At 43.2% G+C, this 24,697-nt stretch overlaps 1 protein-coding gene across 1 annotated transcript in view; it reads right to left on the bottom strand.

Moving 5' to 3' along the window:
* Positions 1-24,697, bottom strand: part of GXYLT2 (glucoside xylosyltransferase 2) — an 82,745-nt gene that overhangs the window by 51,460 nt on the left and 6,588 nt on the right. Inside the window, exons 2-3 of the mRNA XM_027958163.3 lie at positions 8,473-8,665; positions 2,508-2,639 (exon numbers count right to left, since the gene is read on the bottom strand). Coding sequence (XP_027813964.1) covers positions 2,508-2,639; positions 8,473-8,665 — 325 coding nt within the window. The remainder of the gene's footprint in view (positions 1-2,507; positions 2,640-8,472; positions 8,666-24,697) is intronic.

Consider the following 24,697-nt stretch of genomic DNA (forward strand, 5'->3'; position numbering starts at 1 on the left):
TATGACCCTGATTAAACTCATCTTCTCCCTTTACAAATAATGATATTTCTTTATAGCCTTTTCCATCTCTGAAGTTTTGTTTTTACATTTTTTGGGTTTTTTTTGGCCCCACCGTGTAGCATATGGACTCTTAGGTTCCCAATCAGGGATTGAACCCATGCCCTCTATGCTGGAAGCACAGAGTCTTAACCACTGGATCGCCAGGCAAGTCCCCTTTTCCATCTCTAAATAGCACTACTATTATACACTCCCAGGCGACGAAATGGTGAGGAGTCTGCCTGCCAATGCAGGAGACACAAGAGATGTGTGTTTGATCCCTGGGTCAGGAAGATCCTCCGAAGTAGGAAATGGTAACCCACTCCAGTATTCTTGCCTGGAAAAGTTCATGGACAGAGGAGCGGCAGGCTTCAATCCATGGAGTCACAGAGAGTTGGACACAACTGAGCTCACACACACACACATACATTGTATAGGTTGAACTAAAAGAAACAGCCTTTTTTGTAGGACATAAATAGCTGAATACAGGCAATTTCAAACAGATCAACTTTAAAAGCTGTTCAGATCAGAAACCTTGGTGAAATCTTGATCACCTCCACTTCAACTCTCACAGCCAGCTACTCATAGGGATGGAGGCATGGTCTGCATCCATCTCGAAGGCAACCAACTGCCATAGCTGAAGTCAGTATTAATTGGTCTCAGCAATTCCACTATCCATACTGTAATGAACCAGTAAATCCTTTTTTTTCCTCCTAAATATGTATTTATTTATTTGGCTGTGCCAGATCTTAGTTGTGGCATGTGGAATCTAGTTCCCTGACCAGGGATTGAACCCAGTCCCCTGCATTGGAGCATGGAGTCTTAGCCACTGAACCACCAGGGAAATCCCTGAATCCTCTTCAATACCCAAGTCAGATGACTTCACTTCCAAGCTAAGAATTGTTCAGTGGCATCTCACTGTCCTAAACACAAAGGTCAGACATTCCAACATGGCTTATAGAGTCTGCAGGCTCCAGACCCTGTCAACCCCTTCTATTCCACCACACTCTGTTTTCAGTTACTGGGATATTCTATCTTCTCAAACATGTGCCTTCCTACTTTTGTAGTAGGGCCTGTGCACCTACTATTCCATTTACCTGGAACCTTTTTCTCTCATTACTTCTCAGACTCTAGTCACCCAGTGACCACCTCCTGCTACTTCTCCTTCTTTCACATTTCAGCATAAAAGCCATTTCTCAACAGAACCATCTAGATCTCCCCCAGATCAGAGTGTAACCCTATGTTACATACATCCATGAGATTGTTCTCCATCTCAGCATGGATCACATTTCTAAGTTCTTGTTCATTTCCATGCTAGACTCAAACTCCAAGGAGGCAAGATCAATAAACAACTATTAAGGATTTGCTGTATAGCACAGGGAACTCTACTGAATACTCCATAATGACCTGTATAGGGAAAGAATCTAAAAAAGACTGGATATATGCTAGTTATAACCGACTCACTTTGCTGTACAGCAGAAAGTAACACAACATTGTAAATCAACTATACTTCAATAAAAATTAAAAAAAATTTAAAAAGACCATGGTGTCTTGTTCACTGCCATATCACCATCACTAAGCCGGAGCTTAGCACCTAATGGGCACTCAATAAATGTTTACTGAAAGCATGACCTTCACAAATGTCAAGGCTGCAATTCACAAGTCAAAGCTGCCATTTTGTTCAGTGATATTGTCAGTTTTAGTATATCTTTGGTGCTTTTCTATTTAGGATTTTTTTAAAAAGGAAACAAAGACTTTCAACTTGAACACTCCAAATGGAAAAGTGAACTGGAACTCTGGACCTTCTCTGAATTATTCCCTAGCAAAGGTACAGCTGGGCTTCCCTGGTAGCTCAGTGGTAAAGAATTTGCCTGCCAATGTCAGAGACGTGGGTTCAATCCCTGAGTCAGGAAGATCCCCTGGAGAAGGAAATGGCAACCCACTCCAGTATTCTTGCCTGGAAAATCCCATGAACAGAGGAGCCTGGCAGCTACAGTCCATGGGGTCGCAAGAGTCAGACATGACTTAGTGACTAAAGCAACAACAGCAACATGGTGACATCCACTAGTAGTTCTTATTATAAGAGAAATAACGATAATCTAAAATAACATTTATTGAGCAGCGACTATGTGCCAAGCTTATGGAGGAAAGTGAGGCTTAGAGAAGTTTAGAGATTTAGTGAGGTCCACAGAGCTAGTAAATGTGGATCCATAGACACAAAGATTCATAATCAAGAATGCTCTGGATACTCTCAGTCCCTCAGTCTTTGAGAAACACAATTTCTCAACCACAGGGAACTTCTCTGTACACCCTGATCATTAGGAGCATCAACTACAAAATCTAAGAGGAACATATTTTTCACTGTAACCACTGTAATTAAAATGTTTCTAAACAAAGGCTAGTTAATTCCATGATGTTTCCAAATGCAATTCTCTCCCAAGCAGCATCTTATTAAAAGCAGGTGTTCCTACCGGAAGAAAGAGTCTCTGGGCAGCGCAGGGTTTGAATAATTTCTTCCATTCTTGAGGGTTTCCAGCCGAAAATGTGATGGGGTAGATTCTGTGCTCAAACTTCTTTGTATATGAGTCAGGCCACTGTCGAAGCTGAAAAAGATAGCAGGGAAGGGGAGGGTGATTAGACCCCAGAAATATGGAAAACATCTAAAACTTCTGAGTGGCAATGTAGAAATTATTCAGGTAGCACGCACAGAAGTTTAACTTTATCACCACAACTCGTGCTCACTGAATAGACCACTGTTAAGATTTAAAAAAACAGCATCCAGAGTTGGCAAGGATGATGGGAAACTTGCACCTAAACGCTGGAAGGGTAAATTATAAAAAACTTCCAAGAGGGCAATTTAGAAAGTGGTAATAACAAACCCCAAGACAGAGGTCCAGGGACTTTCACCAAAACACAGTTTTTAGTAAAAAATAAAAAAAACAAAAACAAAAACAAAAAACAAAAAAATCCCCTTGGGAACAAATTAAATACTCAATAATAAGGAACTGGACAAACGCATTATGATGGAACTACACGGTGGACTGTTGTAAAGGGTGAGAACAGGGGGCACGAGTGGTAAAGAACTCGCCTGCCAATGCAGGAGACGCAAGAGACATGGGTTGGGAAGATTCCTTGGAGGAGGACATGGCAACCAACTGCAGTATTCTTGCCTGGAGAATCCCATGGACAGAGGAGCCTGGCAGGCTACATACAGTCCATGGGTTCGCAAAGAGTTGGACACAATTGAAATGACTTAGCACGCATGCATATGTGCCATTATGAAAAAATAGTTACAATATATAGTTAGGTTTTAGAAAAAGAAAGTCCAAAAAGAAAATTATAATATGGGTCTATCACACAGGGGAAAATACACGCGTCTATTTTACATGCAGGGAAAAATCTGAACAGACATGCACCGTACTGTTAAAAGTGGGTACCTATGGAAGTGGGGGTGTCATTTTCTATGTTTATATTTCTGTATTCTTTAAAACTTTTATAGGGAGTGTATATTACTTTCTCTGCTTATATTAATCTTATAATAAAATTATTTTAATCAGTAGACTTTATTTTTCAGAGCAGCTTTATGTTTACAGAAAAGTTGACCAGGAAGTACACAGAGTTCCCATATATCCTCTCTCCTTCCCTTTCTCATCCCACAGTTTCCTCATCATTAACATCTTGCATGAATGCGGCACATTTGTTACAAGTGATGACCCAGTATCAAAACATTATCAAGTAAAGCCCATAGTCTACATGAGGAGTCATTCTTTCTATCACCCAATTTTATGGGTTTTGACAATGGCATGATGTTCCACATCTACCATTACAGAACGTCAGTGTCTCATGCACCCCACCAGAACAGGCTCATGGCTGTCCCCACTTCTGTGTCCTACTATTTTCTGGTTCTGAGTCGGGGGCAAAGTTAAACTGTATATTTGATTGTGAACTGCCTGAAGAGGTTAAGAAACCAACCAGCTGACATTTTCAACCTTTATATTAGGAGATGACAAAAATGAAACTTTCAAATATTAAATATCAACAATGTAGGTGGTAAACACCAATGTCTACAGCTTAAAAAAACTCTAGTTCTTAAACAGCTTTAAAAAAGAAATCTACTTCAATAAAACAGCACTTGCCCACAATGCAGTTTCCAGAGGGATCATGATGGCAATTAGCATTTTGTTTTGTTCTGACGCTGAGGTATGTGTCCCTGAGCCTCCCAGAAAGTTACCACAAGACACTCTGGATATTCCCACAGTGCCTCAGTGTTGAAACTAACTGACAACCCTGAGAAGGAGGCGATAACCTGCCCCTACACACCAGCATCTCACATGGCTGAGCAAAAGCCAACTGCTGCTGATCTATAGTTTTAGGGCTAATACAGTACCCACCAGACAGAAACATTCCAAGGAATCTGTAGAATCTGATACGGCCTCACACTTAGACTCCACAATAAGCAGAGCAAGAATCATCTGTCCCTTCTGTGTATCTATGAGAGATTTTTGCTTGATACAAATGAAGAAATTGAAGCTGAGAAACATTCTGTGACTTATGAAAGAGCCAATGGTTTACATCTAAACTGGCACCAAAACCTCAACATGAAAAAAAAAAAAAAAAAAACGGGGCCATATGCCCTGCTGTGATTTTTAACACCCTATTATAATTTCCTTTGCAATTGGGCTTCACTGGTCTAACAAAGACCTGAGGAAATAAGCCGTCAAAGGGATAAAGTCATCTGAGCAACGCAAAACATAACCCAACTGCACAAGTAGCTACAAAATTTTCCCATACAATAGCTCCTAATTTATAACGTCCCAAGTACTATGGCTCATAACAAATTACTCCAAAACAACCATTTATTATGCTCATAGATTCCAAGGATCAAAAACAGACAAGGCACAGATGGGATGGCTTGACTTTGCTTCACAGTGTCTGAGGCCTCAACTACAAGTCTTGGAGGCTGGGGGCTGCAATCATCTAACGGCTTGTTCTCACATGTCTGGTGGTGGAGGTTAGTTACCGGCTGGGGACCTGACTTCTCTCTGTGTGGGCTTCTTCCTGTGGGTGAATCTGGACTTTCTCACTGCATGGTGGCGAGGTTCCAGGGCCAGGCATCCCAAGAGATAGCCAGGCAGAAGCTGTATCCTTTTTCGCCACATAGCAGGACATCTGGCATACTCTATGTTATGTACACGTACATATGTGCTCATGCCCAGTCGCTCAGTCATTTCTGATTTTTGTTCCCCAGGTAGCACAGTGGTAAACAATCTGCCTGCCAGTGCACGAGATGCAAGACGCGGGTCCAATCCCTGGGTTGGGAAGATCCCTGGAAAAGGAAATGACAACCCACTCCAGTATTCTTGCCTGGAAAATTCCATGGACAGAGGAGCCTGGTGGGCTACTAAGCATCCATGCACACACATATTACGTATGTAGGTGTATCTGTATTAGCTCTTGCCTTGTAACAAATGACCCTAAAACTTACTAGCTTAAAACCACAAACATGCATTATCTCACATCATTTCTTAGGGTCAGGAATCTGTGAGCTGGGGTGTTCTGGATGAGGAGTGAGGGTGAGCCATCTGAAGGCTGGATGGGGTGAGAAGTCCTGTCTCCAAGTTCATGTGCATGAATGTCAGCAAGAAGTCTTCAAGCCTTAACACATGGTCTTCTGCAAGGGCTGCTCTGACATGAGAGCTGGCCTCTAAGAGAGAAAGAGTGCAACCAAGATGGAAGGTGCAGTGCCTTTTTAGATCTAATCTCAGAAGCGACATAGTGTCACTTCTTCCCTATGCTACTGTTCATACAGGCCAGCCCTGGGACAGTGCAGGAGGAGAGTACATACAGATGTGAATAGTAGGAGGCAGGATCGAGGGGGCCCTTCAGAAATCACAACCTGTTACACATCTGTAATTATATATATACATCTTCCTTCTCTTTTTAAGATTTAAGTCTGCATTCTGTTCTGTTCCATTCTCATGCCCCAGCTTCTAGCATGTAGTAGGTACTCAGTAAATACTTGTTCAATGGATACTGTACGTGACCCAACTAATGTTGGCCCATAGCCACTTTTGCTCCATTCCTGCACAGAGCATACTTCTCAGCCCCTTTGGAGTTGGGTGGGTCTTGTGACCGGCTGCTGCTGGACAGTTAAATAGGAACAGAAATGTCAGTGTCAAGAGGAGGGAGTGAAAGGCACCGTGGGGTGCCTTTCTGATAGTCCCTGTCTTTCCTTTAGTGGCATCTCAAGAACTGCAGAGGCCAAATGTTCCAGCAGGTGCCAGCTACATGCAAGAACGGTCTCTGTTAACTCTGGTCCCAGGCTGACAGGGCCATGTGGAGAGGCCCTCTGAGACATTCAGCAGGCATGTGGAAAGTCTCTGAGCTTTCCGGAAGTTGTTAGTGCAGCCTGACCTAGCCTATCTTGGGTACAGATAAGCATCTCTTTTTATCACTCCCACTGGTCCCAAGTTGCAGAGGGGGATGTTCAGTTCAGTCGCTCAGTCGTGTCCGACTCTTTGCGACCCCATGAATCGCAGCACGCCAGGCCTCCCTGTCCATCACCAACTCCCGGAGTTCACTCAAACTCACATCCATCGAGTCAGTGATGCCAACCAGCCATCTCATCCTCTGTCGTCCCCTTCTCCTCCTGCCCCTAATCCCTCCCAGCATCAGAGTCTTTTCCAGTGAGTCAACTCTTTGCATGAGGTGGCCAAAGTACTGGAGTTTCAGCTTTAGCATCATTCCTTCCAAAGAACACCCAGGACTGATCTCCTTTAGAATGGACTGCTACTGCTAAGTCACTTCAGTCATGTCCGACTCTGTGCAACCCTAGAGACAGTAGCCCACCAGGCTCCCCCATCCCTGGGATTCTCCAGGCAAGAACACTGGAGTGGGTTGCCATTTCCTTCTCCAATGCGTGAAAGTGAAGTCACTCAGTCATGTCTGACTCTTTGTGACCCCATGGACTGCAGCCTACCAGGCTCCTCCATCCATGGGATTTTCCAGGCAAGAATACTGGAGTGGGGTACTATTGCCTTCTCCGTTAGAATGGACTAGTGAAGCCCCCCAAGAAAGCCCCCAAGACTTGCCCAAGATCAGGCAGCAGGTGAATAGTGGAGCTGAGTTTTGAATCTGAGTTTTCTATCTACTAGTTTGAGAACTAGTTGAGTTAAGTTTATGGATATTTGGGTCAGAAACCTTGAACTGACATCAGATGAGTTAATCACTGAGACTCTCCAAGCCTCAATAATCTCAGTTAGTAAAATACGGATATTTTATTAGTTAGCAAACTACGGATATGGTTATTAACTTTTTCAAAGGATTGCTATGAGGATTAAATAACAGTAAATCATAAGCCCTTGATAAAGGCTATTCTATTTTTGAAATTATGATTATTATTATTAATTATAATTCCCATTATACCACAGCTTCAGAGAAGCTACCTACATGTGTTTCAATGTTTTTGCTTGCCCCTTCCCCTGATGCAGACCTTTCTCAAGGCATTTGCCAATCAATTTCAAGTCCCAAGGCAGTTTCTTCCCTGGCTTCTCTAGGAGAGGATGTCAAAGCGATTTTTTTTTTCTTTAGAAATCATAATACATTCTCTAGATTTCGGTTATTAGTCTCTAGTCACCCAACATCCTGCTTTGGCCTTTCTCATCAGTGTGGCTACTCAGATGGCAGGATGTAGCCCCGGTGACACAAGTTGGTAGATACAAAACAAAACAGCTGCTCTCTCTGCCAGCACTCAAGAACTCACTGCAAGAGAAGCCTCGCCAGGAAAACAAACTCAGTTTATAGTTGCACATGCAACAAGCCCAGAGAAAATAGCTATTTCCAAAGCACTCCTGTACTGGGAGGGAACTGTTACTTGTTCCTCAATACAGGAAGAGTACACACATATACACGAATATACATATACATACTCAATCTCTCAGATGCATAAATACACATACACACACCTGTATGTGAAAAAAATATGGAAGAATTACTCAAAAGTGTTGACTCTGATAGTTTCTTGTGTGGGGAAGAAGGGTAGCAAGGACTTCTACCTTTTATATTTATAACATCCCGTTTGAATTTATTTTGATGAGCAGATATTATTTGTCATTCAAAAAATATATATACACAAATAAAAATAAGCTACGTGACTCCCACTGAGAGCAGTGTCAGTAACACCAGGAGGGGTGGAGCTCTGGGTCAAGCGCTTCAAGTGCATCATCTCATTTGATCCTCATTTAATCCTCCCCGTCTCTCTCTAAGGGGGTGTAATATCCCTATATTATAGATGACAACTTTAAGGCTCAGAGTCAAGTGTTCGTGGGCACACAGCTGAGTATTCAGTAAAATACAGTAGGAAACAGGATATGCATGTCCCACAGTACACTCTGTCTACACTCAGTGAATACCGTGCCACAATTTCTGCACAATCACCTGCTTATCAAGCTCAGGCTTCAGAGATTCCTCAGTGAAGATGTGAAATTGCATCTTCCTGTGGCTAAACAGCACGGCAGATTTGAGCATGACAAGCGTCTCCTCCAGACGATTGCCACAGGCCACCACTGCCAAGTGGATCCAGAGCTCGGGCGGCAGCTCAGCTTGGAAACTCCTGAGTTCTCCAGGCCTCCTAGAAAGAAGAAAAATAGGTGAAAGCCATTATTAAACTCATTAAAGAAAAATAAAAGCTAGTGGAGGGTTAGAACATTTCAAAACATGAACAGGCACAATCTGTTATACTTTATAAAGTGATAAGCATTTTGACAATTCTCCCTGCTTAGAGAAAAATACCCTTTATTCCCATATTTATCCTGGCAATAGCAGGATGAGTCACTGTTTGGACTGCTATAGGTGTCTGAGGCTTTTTTCCGCCAGCATTCAGCTGTCTAGTGCCTGCTGGCTGCCTACTGGCCCATGTTTGGAAATGGTATTGCTAAACTCTGACAGCTGACACAGGGCTGTGGTGCTCCCACTCACATGGGCCATGGAAATTAGATTTGAATGCAATTTGAACAAGACGAGGGTGGACAGTGGCTTTCCCATGTGAAACGAGCAACATGATACTCCTATCATCTGGAGGGTTTTAGGCTGAAGTGGAAGGCATGACCACCGGCCCAAAGGAAAATCATGCAAACCCAGGAGGTAAGCAAAGAAAACAACACATGGGGCCTTCATGACATCTTGGGAGAGTCTCACAGAAACAGGTGTTACTCTTAATCATCTCGCTCAAGACTGCTGAGCTGGTAGGTATGAAATTCAGCTTCCAGCGTGAAATGTTTAGTAATGAGAAGCAGGCAGGAGAGAGGACAGGTTAAGCTGAAAATTACCAAGGTATCAAATACCCAGTCAACAGCTGAGAGGGGAACAGAGTCCAAGAGTCCAGAATCATCTTCCAGCTATTTCCTCGTAATAAAAGATTTGTTCCAGACAAGGAGACACAGCCAAGCCTCAAACACACCACTGAGAAACATTTGCAGGCAAGCTGGAAGAAGTTGGCCTGGAAAAAGGTGCCCTGAGACAAATGAAACTAATTTACTTGCACAAAAGATCTGGAGACCAGGGGAGCTTGGATGTGGAATGCTACCTTCCTTCCAAAAACTTCGAGTTCAATCAGCGTGCTGCTCCATTATTCACTGCTTGCTCAAATAAAGGCGGCCGTGCTCCAGATTTCTTTCACCAAGAGGAAAGTTGAAGATGTGGGTGGAACACTTTGGAAGACTTTCCAGTTTGATTACTTAAGAGCATGCTGAGTAGAAGCATGGCCTCCTGGCTTAGTTAGGTCCAGATGCATAGACTTACTCAGGTTCCACTAATTTCAGGATCAGAGGAGAGGACAGTAGAGATGTATCTTCTGAGACGTCCATGTCCCTTCAGCTCCCTGCTGCTACCTGATGAGGTATCATCTTCCCTCACCAAGATCACTGTGACTCCCCCTAGATGGTCCACCCGCCTCCAATCAGATCCTTAACCCCATCTATGATTTCTCCTTGTTGGGGTCAGAGTCACGTTCTTCTAAAATGCAGATAGGATTGTGTTATTCCCTTGATAAAAGTCATGTAAAGGCTCCTGACTGCCTTGAAGATCAAGTTCAAACTGCTGCTTGTGGCTTCTACTTAGGTCTCCTGTATCCGCCTCCAGCACCTGGAGCCTGGGTGGGCAGCCATTCATAATCACAGTCACACTTAGGCTGCAGCTCTCCTTCTCATTTCTAGTCATCTTCAGATCCTAGCACATGCAGTGTCTCTCAGAAATGCTCTTCTCGGCTCTCTTTTCCTTGCTCACTCCATCCCATTACTCCATAAATCTATATGAAGTGCCTACTATGTGCCAGACACCTTTCTGGGTACCAGGAAGACAGCAGTGAACAATACAGTTCAAAATGCCTGCCCTTGCTGAAGTTACATTCTACAGATGGTAGGCGAAAGACAAAGAAAGAATAACAGTCAAAGCAAATAGTAAGTGAGCAACTCACAAAGAAAGTCATCCAGCAAGCAGGAAATACAGGGTGGAACCATGAGAGATATAGGAGTGTCTGATGGTTTGGAACATACTATACATTGCGAAGTCAGGGAAGTAATTCCTCACTGAGAAGCTGAGATCCGATGACAATCTGATGCTGGGGAGGGAAGGAGTCACATGCTTTTGTGGGTGAGGAGGATTCCAGGCAAAGGGGACAGCCAGACCAAAGGCGCTAAATGAGAAGCATGCCTGGTGAATCCAAGAATCCTTGCCTTCAGGACTCAGATGTCCTCTCTCCTTCAGCTTCATAGATGGACTTTCATACCTGCTATTAAAGCCAACTCCCAACTAATTTATATAAAGGGATGGGAAGGATGTGTCACAGATAATGCCAAAATCACAGTCAATTAAGAAAAAGTCAGTCAAAATACCAGCCAAAATATGCTACAAAAACATTTAATGCATACTCATTTGCTTAAAATTATGCTCAACATTTAAAAACACAAGTATCCACAGGTACTTAAAATAATAAATGTAACAGCTTAGCTGTCTTAAATATGAGCCATTACCCCACCTCCAAAGAGAACAATTCCACCTGATTTAGCTTTACACTTTGGACTTCTATGTGAATAAAATGTCTTAACCTCAGTAATCAGGAGAATACTAATTCAAACAATAAGGAGATTCTATGTTGTTTTGGACTGGTGAAACTTAAAAAATAAAAGTTGGATCATATATGTTTCAGAGTGGATATGGAGGTTGGGGACAGCTCAGATGCTGCTGGGGCAATTTAAGTTGACCTAAACACGTTGGAAGGAGAAGGCAATGGCATCCCACTCCAGTACTCTTGCCTGGAAAATCCCATGGTCGGAGGGGCCTGGTAGGCTGCAGTCCATGGGGTCGCAAAGAGTCGGACACGACTGAGAGACTTCCCTTTCACTTTTCACTTTCATGCACTGGAGAAGGAAATGGCAGCCCACTCCAGCATTCTTGCCTGGAGAATCCCAGGGATGGGGGAGTCTGGTGGGCTGCCATCGCTGGGGTCGCAGAGTTGGACATGATGGAAGCGACTTAGCAGCAGCAGCAGCAGCAGCAAACACCTTGGAACGCCTTTTGGTCACATCCGTCAGGAGTGAAGATACATATACACCCTCACTCTTCTGGTTCCACACCTGCATATGAGCCCTGTAGAAACTCTTGCACATTTGCATAGGACCCATGCAAGAATGCTCACAGCAGTCCTATTTATAACATTGAAAAGTTGGAAATAACTTTCCTGTCCATGCACAGGAGAATCATGAATATATTTGACAAGTGTAAGTAGAATACTGCAGAACAGTGAAAATAAACAATTCAGAAGGTCATGTACAAACATAAGGACAAACAGGAAAAAGAGCAGTTAGGTAGCAGGAGAGAGGTAGATTGAGACAGTTTGGATGAAGCTGAAAAACCAGCAAACACTGCGTGTTATTCACAGACATATGGAGTAAAAGTCATCATGTTATGAGGATGAGAGACATCAAAGACGAGGCAGTGGTTACTTCCGGGCACTTAAGTTTTTATTTCTTAAGATGAGAGCAGGGTACACAGAAATGCACGATGTAATTGTCTGTATTATTCATGTGCCCAAACTATGAGACAAATACTTTATTTTCTTTTTGATTAAAAAAAGCTTGCACTTCCCTGCAGCACAGCAGGCCACTTTTCTTTGCAGGCTTCAGTGATTTGGGCCTGCATGGTACACAGAGCAGGGGCTGGGCCCTGCAGTTCTTTTTGGTGTCTGGTGACAGGTACTAAAAAAGACAAATAAAGCTTCTCTTGGTGGCAGTTCAAGTATCAGTGGCTGGGATTTAATGAGACCTTTGCTGCCCCCTACTCTGTTACTTCTCATGTTACGTTAAAAATCGCAGGCTTCAGGTAATAAGCATTTGTGTTCTGTAGCCACAAGGAATAATCAAGTAAGGGGGCTGAAATGGTGTGCCTGCCACCAAATCTTACCAATGGGACACAAGCCCCTCTCAAATGTCACCTGAAGACCCTGCAAGGGTCAAGGGATGTCCAGGCTACAGACCTCAAACTTCTAAACCCCTTGAGTTGCCAGGTGTTGGTGGAGAATGGGAGATGGGAATTGAACTGCTCTGATTGATGGCTAACTATGTTCTTCTTTACACTTTATAAAAGAAGACTGGAGTAGACATTTGCTATCCAGTTTTACAGGCCTGCTGCTGGGGCTGAAGCTGATGGCAACCAACTCAGCTACCGCACTGGTAGAGCCTGGATGGGAGTCAACAGAAAGCAGAGCCAAAAGGAGGCAGGTCAGATATCAAATGGCATAACTTGGGCACCTGAATCCAGGTGTATGGCTTTAACCCTGGAAGGTCATTGATAAGCCAATATATTCTTTTCCCTTTAAGTCAGTTTGAAACAAACAACTTAGCAATCAAAAAAGAGTCTTTACATAGGTCTTAGAAATAGGTTTCAGATTGCCTTAGACCCATTCTGCTTCTCTTCTCACCTTGAGTCATCCTTTAAATGCTCCACGAATCCATCCCCTCTCTGAGGCTCACTGGTTGGATGACATCCACTCAATGGACATTAGTTTAAGCAGGCTCCAGGAGTTGGTGATGGACAGGGAAGCCTGGTGTGCTGCAGTCCACAGGGTTGCAAAGAGTCGTGACTGAGTGACTGAACTGAGGACCTTCATGCAAATTTTCATTGTGGTATCAGTGTCATAAGTGGAAGAGACACCAGATACCATCTTGAGCAGGGGATGTCCAGCCTGACTGCATATCATCATCACAGGAGGTGTCTGTTAATATTATAACTTCCATCCCAGAGAGATTCTGATTCCATGGGTCTGGGGTGAGACCCCAGAGTTTGCATATTAACACACTTGGACTACAAGCATCCGGAGTCCATCTCCAGCCAGGAACTCACCACCTGAGTTGACCTCTCACCTCTCCTCTCTCTCCCTAACTCTTCCCCTCACCTGCAGGAATGAAGCTCTATCCTCTGCCTTTTCTCCGGGTCTTCTCTTCACCTCTTGCCGCCTTGTGAGGATGCCACCTCCCCAGTTGACCCCTTGAGTGCAGCTCTTCTTCCTGCCCTGTCCCAGGAGCCTCAGAAGCTGGTTTCCTCCCTGTTCCTCCCTAACACATTTAGACACTATCTCCACGGTGAAGTCTGTGGATGCAACTATTCCATCTTCCTTGTTGGTGTCATCTCTCAGCTGTCCGGTCACTCCTCTTCATTCCCTGAACAGTTGAGCTTCTTGCCCACAGTACATCTCCCTACCACAGTCCTTGTCAACATTCTTGTTGTTGTCTAGTTGCTAAGTCATGTCCTACTCATTTTGACCCCCATAGGCTCTTAGGGACTTCAATGGCTCTTTAAAAGATGGTTCCTGCATCCTGATCCTTCAGTTTTGTGAGCTGAATACCCTCCACCTTTTCCTTCTCATGTCCTGAGACACCTAGTGCTGTGCTTACATCCTGGACCTTTACATACACTGTTGCTTCTGGAATGTTCTTCTCTAGGGCTTCCCTGGTGGCTCAGTGGTAAAGAATCTGCCTGCCAATGCAGAGACTTGAGTTCAATTCCTGGGCCAGGAAGATCCCCTGGAGAAGGAAATGGCAACCCACTCCAGTATTCTTGCCTGGGAAATCCCATGGGCAGAGGAGCCTGGCAGGCTATAGTCCATGGGGTTGCAAAGAGTCGGACACGACTGAGCGACAGCACAGCTCTTTACAAAACCACCTCCTTCTCTTTCGACAGTAGAATAACACTTCCCTGACCACCTCATTGAAGGAGCACCTTCCCTTTTCTTTTCTATCAGGGTCTTTATCTCATTCCAAAAACCTACCTTGTTTGGGGATTACTTACTCTTTCATTGTAATTTACAGCAAGCACATAATATTATTTACAGTCAACATAAGGCAATGTAAATTTTAAAAATCCTTAGCAAAAAGGTTGGAATAAAACACACAATGTATAGTTTCAATTTTTAAAATATAAAACATTATGTGTTGAAATAATAAAGTTGGTACATGAAAAACAATCCTTGCCCCATAAAAAAATTTTTTTTGCATGTTACAGTCTGGTCTTTATTCCACCAACTAAAATACATACTAATGGTGTACCTTCAATTTTATATTCTACTTTTTTCATCCTTCTCCTTCTGCCTTTTACTTTTCCTGTTACTTTTTAAGTCTTCATGACCATCATTTTAACTGGTTATCTGACTAAAACACCACGGCTTACCATTTCTTTTGTGGTGGTTGTTCTTAATTTTTCTCAAATATACATATGTGTGTGTGTGTGTGTACATACATATAAAATCCTGCACTAAACATGTATAGGTCAATAGATTTTATTTTCCCTTTTTTGCATTATTTCCTTACACTACATTCCCAGGAAGGGATTTACTGGGTTAACAGCTATTTTCCTATCAAGGATGTAGTAATTTTGAGTTCCTCAGATTTACCAAAGAGTTCTTAGACAACATCCAGACTATGAGAAGGAAAACAAAGAACATAACAAACATTAGACCAGCCACCTCTGAGCTCCCTGTATGAGGTAACCGTGGAGCTGACAGCTGAAGCAAGATGAAGCACGCTCGCACGTGACATCAGTGCCTCCAAACTCCTTGTGTTCTGAAGACGTGATGCATAGACTGGAGTTATCGTTGAGACATTGCATCAAATAACACTGAGTCTCACAGGAAGAAGTTATTCCATTTTCAGTTCTTTTCCAACAACGTCTTTTTCAACAGTGCTAATATGTCTTTCTAACGTTGCCTAATTCTCCTTTTCAACCGAGAAGACAGCAGGCATCAGCTAGAGAGCCTTCAGCAGGCAAGAGTACCAAGTTACAAATGAAAAGCTGTCTCGTTTTCTTAGTGTTTGATTTGATGGTCCCCTTCTATTTATGTGATTGCTAGCAATTTATGTCAGTGATATAAAGTTTTCTTTAAAAACAAATATAGTATGAATATGGAGAAATCTGCACCCTCAAGCACAACTGGTGAGACTGCAAAATAGTGCAACTGCTTTGGAAAACAGTTCCTCAAAATTTTAACTATAGAACTACCATCAGTCAGTTCAGTTCAGTTGCTCAGTCATGTCTGACTCTTTGCGACCCCATGGACTGCAGCAGGCCAAGCTTCTCTGTCCATCACCAACTCCTGGAGCTTGCTCAAATTCATGTCCATTGAGTCAGTGGTGACATCCAACCATCCCACCCTCTGTTGTCCCCTTCTCCTCCTGCCTTCAATCTTTCCCAGCATCAGGGTCTTTTCCAGTGAGTCAGTTCTTTGCATCAAGTGGCCAAAGTCTTGGTAGATCAGGTGGTAGTACAGAACTACCATATGACCCAGTGATTCTACTGCCAGGTATCCACCCAGGAGAAATGAAAACAACTGTCCTCACAAAAACATGTACATTTGTAAATGTTCCTAGCAGCATTATTTACAATAGCCAAAAAGTCCAACCCAAGTGTCCATCAATTGATGAATGAATAAACAAAATGCCGTGTACCCATATAAAGGGATATTATGTGGCAATAAAAAGGAATGGAGCACTGACGCATCTGTCAACATATTAGAACCTTTAAAATAGTTTATGAAAATATAAAAGACTACATGTTGCATGATTCCAAATGTACAAAAAGTCCAGGATAGGAAAATCCATGGAGACATAAGGCAGCTCAGTGGTTACCAGGGACTCACAGAAGGGGCGAAGGGGGAGTGACTGTTTCATGGGTATAGGGTTTCTTTTCCGAGTGATGAAACTGTTCTGAAACTGGATATCAGGGATGGTTGCACAACTCTGTGAGTAAACTAAAAATCTCCACATTGTATACCTTTTAAGGGTATTTGAATTATATTGCAATAAAGCTGCTATTAAATAAATACACAAAGGCACACATTTATAAAAAGGATAGATTTAAGTTTTTTTTTTCTTTTCCAGTTAGCATACAGCAGTATACTCTTGAAAACCATGATGCTGATGTAGGAATGACTGAGGTTTGGAAAATGCCACCCTCATTGTCCTGGTTTATGCCCGCCCTGTGATCCAATGAAAAATGATGCTCAGAACAACAGAGAAGGCTCAACTACCTCCTCCTCACTGCTGGAGACGAGTGTCTCCTTAATTGCTTAAAAGTCTCAAGCGTGTGACTTAATTAAACTTCAATTTCTGGAGTGTATAAATAATGAAATACGGCATTTATGTGTAGTGCTATTTACTTTGAAGCCTATTACTGCAAAACACACTGAATTATTAACGCGAGTAATTGCTTCTACTCAGACCCTCTTTCCTGCTGTCTCCTGCTACCCCTGTTATCAGGGCTTCTTAACTGACAGGCTAAATTAACTCAGGTAAACCTGATGCTATGATATGGACTGGCAGTGTGAGCTGGACAGAAAATCACAGCCTGAACCAGTACTGTTGGTGTCTAGTTATAATAGGGAGGGAAACAGAAATTTGAGGGGGGAGGTGGGAAGGAAAGGAAACAGACAAATTTTAAGATGTGAGTTGAACATGCTCACCCTAGGGAAGACCTGACCTGTAGAATGCTCTTCTTCCTACCCCTGTCCCAGTGGAATCTCTTTTAAGATGAAGCCATGGCTATTTGAACATGGAGATTTGCAAATGAGGCCACAGTGGCAGTTGAAAAAAGTGGAAATACCTTGATTTAGCTCCTAGCAAAAGAGTCTGGTGATGGGTGATTATATCCATGTTAAGTGTTGGCAGCCAGAGACACGAATGAAGTTCCTTGCAAACTACAGGTCTGGGAACACATAAAACCCCTGACAAAAAATTTCCACACTGAAGCTGTGAGTAGAGCCTTTACTTAGCAACCCAGACATGACGCTCAGGACTGTGCTAACAGCTAAATCACTTTTAATGACCCATGGTTTGGAGTTAAATCAACAGTCTTTAATCTTCCAAGACAGACAGAAAAGCTGACATTTGCCTTGAAGTCCCTGCATTACATGATCAGTGTTGAAACAATGCAAAAATATCTGCTATGAGGGGGAGGCTTAATACAATCATTTGATAAGCGAATCCAATTATTAATAATTCATATTTTGCTTGGATCACGACATTTGAAACATGGCTGTGTTCCTAAACAAAGTCTAGCTCTAAAGAACAATAGGTGTCAAGGCCCAAACTTGGTGATTTTGTAAGTGTGTATGTCTGGTTTTCACCATCGTCGTACACATATACACGGCTTATGATTAGGAAGTAGCAGAGTCAGGATTCAAACTCAAGACTTAAGAAGCCTTGCTTTTCGTTATTATGATGTATATGGGACCACATACAGGTGAGTCAGAAAAGAAACCCCCTCTAGGCACATAAGCCTTTATCTTTACTTCGTGCTCCTGATTCAGTGATCTGAAGGTGAACTGGATTTCAGTGCCCACTACAGCCCCGCCAGGTGTGACTCCCATAGCATACCTGCACCATCTCTTCCTCCGTAATCTATCCACTCACCCTTTGTTGTTGCTCAGTTGCGTCCAATTCTTTGCAGCCCCATGGACTGCAGCACACCAGGCTTCCCTGTCCTTCACCATCTCCCAGACCTTGCTCAAACTCATGTCCATTGAGTCGGTGATGCCAGCCAACCATATCGCCCTCTGTCATCCCCTTTTCTTCCTGCTGCTGCTGCTGCTAAGTCGCTTCAGTCATGTCCCATTCTGTGCGACCCCATAGACGGCAGCCCCCTAGGCTCCCCCATCCCTGGGATTCTCTAGGTAAGAACACTGGAGTGGGTTGCCATTTCCTTCTGCAATGCACAAAAGTGAAAAGTCAAAGTGAAGTCGCTCAGTCGTGTCCGACTCTTCGCGACCCCATGGACTAAAGCCTACCAGGCCCCTCTGTCCATGAGATTTTCCAGGCAAGAGTACTGGAGTGGGGAGCCATTGCCTTCTCCAGTCCTTCCCAGCATCAGGATCCATTCTAATGAGTCAGATCTTCACATCAGGTGGCCAAAGTATTGGAGCTTCAGCTTCAGATCAGTCCTTCCAATGAATATTCAGGACTGATTTCCTTTAGGTTTGACTGGTTGGATCTCCTTGCAGTCCAAGGAACTCTCAAGAGTCTTCTCCAACACCACAGTTCAAAAGCATCAATCCTTTGGTGCTCAGCCTTCTTTATGGTCCAATTCTCACATCTATACATGACTACTGGAAAAACCACAGCTTTGACCATACAGACCTTTGCTGGCAAACTAATGTCTCTGCTTTTTAATATGCTGTCTACATTCGCCACTTGTCCTTAGCTGAGGTTATACACAATTGCGTTCATAATTCTTCTTCTAAAATTTTAGGACACTGCCTGGACTAATTCTCATTTCAGTTTTCCCCCTTATGATTGTTCCTGACACACAGGGAATTCTATTTCTCCATCTCCCTTTTCTTTTCAAATTACGATGTTATTGAGATTTTTAAAATATGAACCGGCAGCGCTGGTTTGAAATAAATGTCTGGTGAAACATGAGGGGGAAGAGTGTGGATTATATATTCCATGAATGGGCACCTCTATTTCATTCCTCAAGAAAGAGCATGAGGGACCTAAAGGAAGGAAAAGTAGTTTCCCCAACTAATTTCCATCTTCTTATGCCTCAGGCCAATAAGGGATTTTTAATTTTTATGATAATTAATATACTTTAAATTGTCTTATCAATATGCAAGTAATGCATACATTTAGCATAGAAAAAAGCAAAATATAGACAAGCAAAAGAAGGGGTACCCAATTTGATAACCTCTGTTAACATTCTGGTATACCACTTTCCAGGTGGTGCAGTAATAAAGAATCCGCCTGCCAATGTAGGACATGCAAGAGACGCGGGTCCAATCCCTGGGTCAGGAAGATCCCCTGGAAGAGGAAATGGTGACCCACCCTAGTATTCTTGCCTAGAAAATTCCATGGACATAGGAGCCTGGCAGGCTACAGTACACGGGGTTGCAAAGAGTTGGACATGACTGAGCACACAGGCAGATACCACCTTCCAGAGATATAACCAATATATGTGGGTATGTGTTTATAAATATGTAAATACATAGAAGGCATTAAGATAACTTTTATAATCTGCTTTTTCCCTTATAAATTTAAAAAATTTTCAAAGTTAAAAGAAAAGAGATTTCATTAAAGGTATCTTCTTCAACGGGATTCTGGAAAGCAAGCAAACAGTTCAAATTTCAAGATATGTTCTCAAATACAGTATGGTTGTAAGCAAAGATCAAATCATGTCTGAAGCTAGTATATACACTGGACTTTTAAGTTATGTGAACCAATAAATACCCTTCCTTGATAGTTTTTTTTAAAAAGCAATACAGATCTAGTTGCACATAGACCTGGCTTCAAATTCTAGGTCTGTGACTTGGCTGTTCCATCTCTTGGGCCAACACTTTCACCATCTCTAACCCTCAGGTTTTCCATCTGTAAAATGGGCTTATTGATTCCAGTGGTTCTCTGCTTTTGGTTTTGGTGTTTCTTACTAGTATCCACTTCCAGGTGTTTCTGCTAAGGACATCTCAGTTTTCTTTGGGGGGAACCTCAGTTCTCAGTCCATGAGGTTGGGATGGGCTGAAATATCCCCCCACCAGGTGAGGCCATCAGGGATCGGGTGCGCATGGGATCCAAACCAGAGCAGCGGAGGCAGACCTGGGACTCTTGCTAGATGGAGTCTTTCCCTTCAAGGTTACTAAAGGAGGAGGACACAAGTCCAGATCCGTTGGAACTATCACACAGAAAAAAAACTGACCGACAAGTGTGGCCCACACAGAAGGAAGCAGAGCTAGAAAATGAGGCAAGATGGTCAGATGGGCTTCCCGGATGGCTCAGTGGATAAAGAATCTGCCTGCCACGCAGGAGACACAGGAAATATGGGTTCCATCCCTGGGTTGGGAAGATCCCCTGAAGTAGGAAATGGCAACCCACTCCAATATTCTTGTCTGAAAAATCCCATGGACAGAGGAGCCTAGGCTACACTCCAAAGGGCCACAAAGAGTCAGACACGACGGAGTGACTGACCAAGCAAGACAAGACAGACGTCCTGGATACACCTGTGACTGAGCTTGATCTCCTTTGCAGTTTTAATTGATCTCACAATTTTATGAGCTAGTAAATCCCTTTTTATGAGTAAGTGATATGATTATGATTAAGCTGAGGAGCTGGGATTCCATCTTCTAACTAAAAAAAATACTGCCTATCCAATATCAGTACCCATCTCTTAGATTGTTATTAAGATTAAATGAAATAATGTGGCAAAATGCTTTCTATAGTACCTGGAATGTTTTAAGTCATCAATAAATATTCGTTATCATCATCACTATTATTAAATATTAACTTAGATGCATCAGAAGCCTTCATTTTTCTTCAAATCCTTTATACCCATGCCCCAAATGGGAGGCGGAGCAGCAAAAAACTTAAGTATCAATACTCAATTATTGCAAATCAGGTTTGTAATGTTTGCACACTTTTTAAACTTCTTAGACTTTAACATCAAAGTCCATTACCCCATTTCTCCTGAGGGATGATATTTGATACTTGAACAATAAGGCCTGTTACTTTGGAGCAGCGTCAAACAACTGGCTCCTTGTAATTCCCACAAAATTGAGAGGAGAGAAAGCAGAGCAAGGTCCAAGCAGAGACACAGGCTCCTGAAGAGCAGTGTCTGTGGACAAAATCCTGCATTTTGGTTCCTGAAGACACTGCCTAATTTCTGCAAACTTTTCACTCTGCTTTTCTAAGCTCAGAAACAATAGTTTTTCTGCCCTTGAGCAGAAGTCAAAGCTATAGATGGCCAGACTTTTGGGTTCTCAAATTCTCCAGAAAAATCTCCCAACTCTACCAGAGACAGTTAAAAGGGTCCTGTCCCATCTATTTCCCCAGCTTTTACTAAGGACCAGGTCACTGTGTTAGGATAGCATTCGCTATATACAGAGGCTGTCTGCATTTCCTCAAGACAAAACCCAGCGAAAACCCTGCCTGAATCCACATCTTAGCTCTGGTTAACATTTGCTGAGAGCTTCTCGTGTTGCAGGTTCCGTGCCAGCATTTGACTCACATTGTTTCATTTCCTCCTTGAACTTAGGAGAAAGCCTAGATTTGCTGAGGAGCACTGACTCATTCAAAGCTACACAGCCAGTCAGCTGGATCTAGTTAGGATTCAGTTTCTAAATAATAAAGCAACCAGGATGAGAATAGTACCCAGAACAGCACGTCACAGGCTGAGGGATCACCATGAGCTAGGCCTGTGCTTGGATCTTCAGAGCATTATTATTATTTTAGCTCTTTGGACCTCAATTTTCTCTCATATATAAGGAAATTGCATTTTAAATTACCTGTTGTCCATTGCCTCCTATGTATGGAAAGCTTGGACTCTAAATTGTACGGCTTTGAGTATTTATCAGAAGATGACAGTCTTCTGTGTTGCTAAAAGAGGTCGGGGGGAAGCAGGCATCTAAAGATCACCCTCAAACACACCACAGCTGCTCTTGGCTGCCAAAATAGCACGGAATCCAAATAAAGGAATCAAATCAAGAAACTCTTCTTTCTGGGGCAGTTGTCAAAATTTTATGATATAAAATATATCAAGTGCTGGGCAAGTTCTAGAGAGGAACATGAATTCCACCTTCAAGTCTGCCTCTTATTTTCTTTTTTGAAAAAGCATTTTAAATGGTGATAAGAGGTGGTGCTGGTGGTAAAAAATCTGTCTGCCAATGCAGGGGATGAAAGAGATGCGTGCTCGATCCCTGGGTTGGGAAGATCCCCTGGAATAGGAAATGGCAACCCACTCCAGTATTCTTGCCTGGAGAATTCCATGCACAGAAGAGCCTGGTGGACTATAGTCTGTGGGACCACAAAGAGTTGCACACGACTGAGCACACACACACCCACAAGACAGATGTAACAAAAAACGTTACCTCTTATTTTCTTACAGTAAATTGTATCATGAAGAGAAGTATTTCCAAAGAAAACAAATCTGTTCTCAAAGGTTCCTCCAAGGAATCTCTCTTGTGAGTTTCTAGGAGGATAAGTGTCAATATGGCCACCAGTCATGAAACTTTCTAAAGTGGTAAAGTCAGGTGCGACATGTCTACGTCAGTCAGAATTCTTTGGTGGTGAGTGACAGAAACTCAATTCACGGAAGTTAGGACAGAGATTAGGGCTTCCAAGAGGCACAGTGGTGAAGACTGCTTGCTACTGCAGGAGACGCAAGAGATCTGTTTTTGATCCCTGGGTTGGGAAGATCTCCTGGAGGAGGAAATGGCAACCCACTCAAGTATTCTTGCCTGGAGAATTCCATGGACAGAGGAGCCCACGGGCTATAGTCTATGGGGTCACAAAGAATCAGACACGATGGGCCAGAACAGCCAGCAGAGGGCAGAAGCTGGCCTTGGGAACTATGTCAGCACCCACCCCACTCCTACCCCAGTTGCTTGGCATTGCTTCTCAACTCTCCTTGTCATCCTGGGTCCATGAACTCCCCAGGTTTCTCCATGCCAGAGACAGAGCTGCTAGTCCCTGAGTTTCCTATCATGCAGTTCCAGCCACTAGAAATACTTTTCCCTTATCCTGTCTCTCTGATTGCAATGTTTTAAATCCCCCACCCCCTAAAGGCTCTAATTTGGCATATCTCAAAATCACCTGCTGCCTGGGACAAGGTCAAGGACACAGGATGGCAGCTCCAGGGTGTAACGGACCTTCATTTCCTGGGTGGCCCTATAGCTGTTCCTTTTTTTCATCATCAATAGCACTTAGGTTTTGACGTAAAGAACCATCTGCTGCTTCTACTGCTTCTGCTGCTAAATTGCTTCAGTCGTGTCCGACTCTGTGCGACCCCAGAGGCAGCAGCCCACCAGGCTCCTCCATCCCTGGGATTCTCCAGGCAAGAACACTGGAGTGGGTTGCCATTTCCTTCTCCAATGCAGAAAAGTGAAAGTGAAGTCGCTCAGTCATCTCCGTCTCTTAGCGACCCCATGGACTGCAGCCCACCAGGCTCCTCCATCCGTGGGATTTTCCAGGCAAGAGTACTGGAGTGGGGTGCCATTGCCTTCTCTGAAAGTACCACCTAGTTCCATTAAAAGGAGTTTAGGGACTTCCCTGGCAGTCCAGTGATTAAGACTCTCTGCACTTCCAGCGCAGGGTATGCAGGTTTGACCCCTGGTCAGGGAAGCAGGATACCACGTATGGCACACCATGGCAGGGCGGGAGAGGATTTTGGTGGCAAATAACGGAAATCTCAACTGCAGCATACAACGGGAGGGTTCAAGATGGGTCAGGCCTCCAGAGCTGTGGTTCTCAGGGTTCAGCACTGTCCACAAGGATCCACAGTCTCTATCTTTCTCTACTGCCCAGAGTGATGACTTCAGTCAAGGCTGGTTTTCTGAGGATGGCAGTGACACCTGGGACTGTTTATTATCTTGTTCATATCTAGACAATAAAGTCTTTTGTCCACTAACATAAGTCTTTCTCTTCCGGCTGATCAGGCCAGCTTGGGTCATGTAACACCTGTAAGACCAGTAACTATTGCCAGAGAAATGAAATTATATCTTGATCCTAGATATACAAAGATTACACTATGGCATGGATAGGGATGTCATGGTAGGTTTAGACCATTGCCTGGAGGTACACCTCACTGTCAAACTGGGGGTGGGATGGGAAAATAGAGGTCAGGTGCCAACCACAACGTCTATTACTTTATCTCCACCCCATGGTTCAGGCATATTTGGCCTCATCCCTAACTTAAGTGGTGAACCTCGCTTGGTTTACATCAATTAGCTAATCCCATCTCATCCCTCTATTCCTTTCCATAGCCTCATCCATACTGTAGGCATTTAAACCAAATAAAGCCAATAAGATGGGAGAAAACTTTCGCTGGTGCTTCTAGGATATAAAAACACTCCCTTTCCCAGAGAATCAAGGAAAAGAGGTTAGAATGATCCATGTGGTAGCAGATTACAGTTGGAGACATTAAGTATAAATCCATGTTTAACTTACACAGAGATGGTCATGCATGGAAAATTTTATAAGTAGATGTACATACATCGGTTATTACACACATATGTGTTTGGCTCTCTCAGCTGTGAAGGCTAAATGAAATGACGCCCCAGTAGCAGCAAACATATTAAGTACCCAAATCTTGGCTTCTAATACCATTTTCCAGTGAGAGAAATCAGGTCTCCTAGAAGAAA

This window comes from Ovis aries, chromosome 19 (assembly GCF_016772045.2).
Source record: "Ovis aries strain OAR_USU_Benz2616 breed Rambouillet chromosome 19, ARS-UI_Ramb_v3.0, whole genome shotgun sequence".
NCBI classification, from domain to species: Eukaryota; Metazoa; Chordata; class Mammalia; order Artiodactyla; family Bovidae; genus Ovis; species Ovis aries.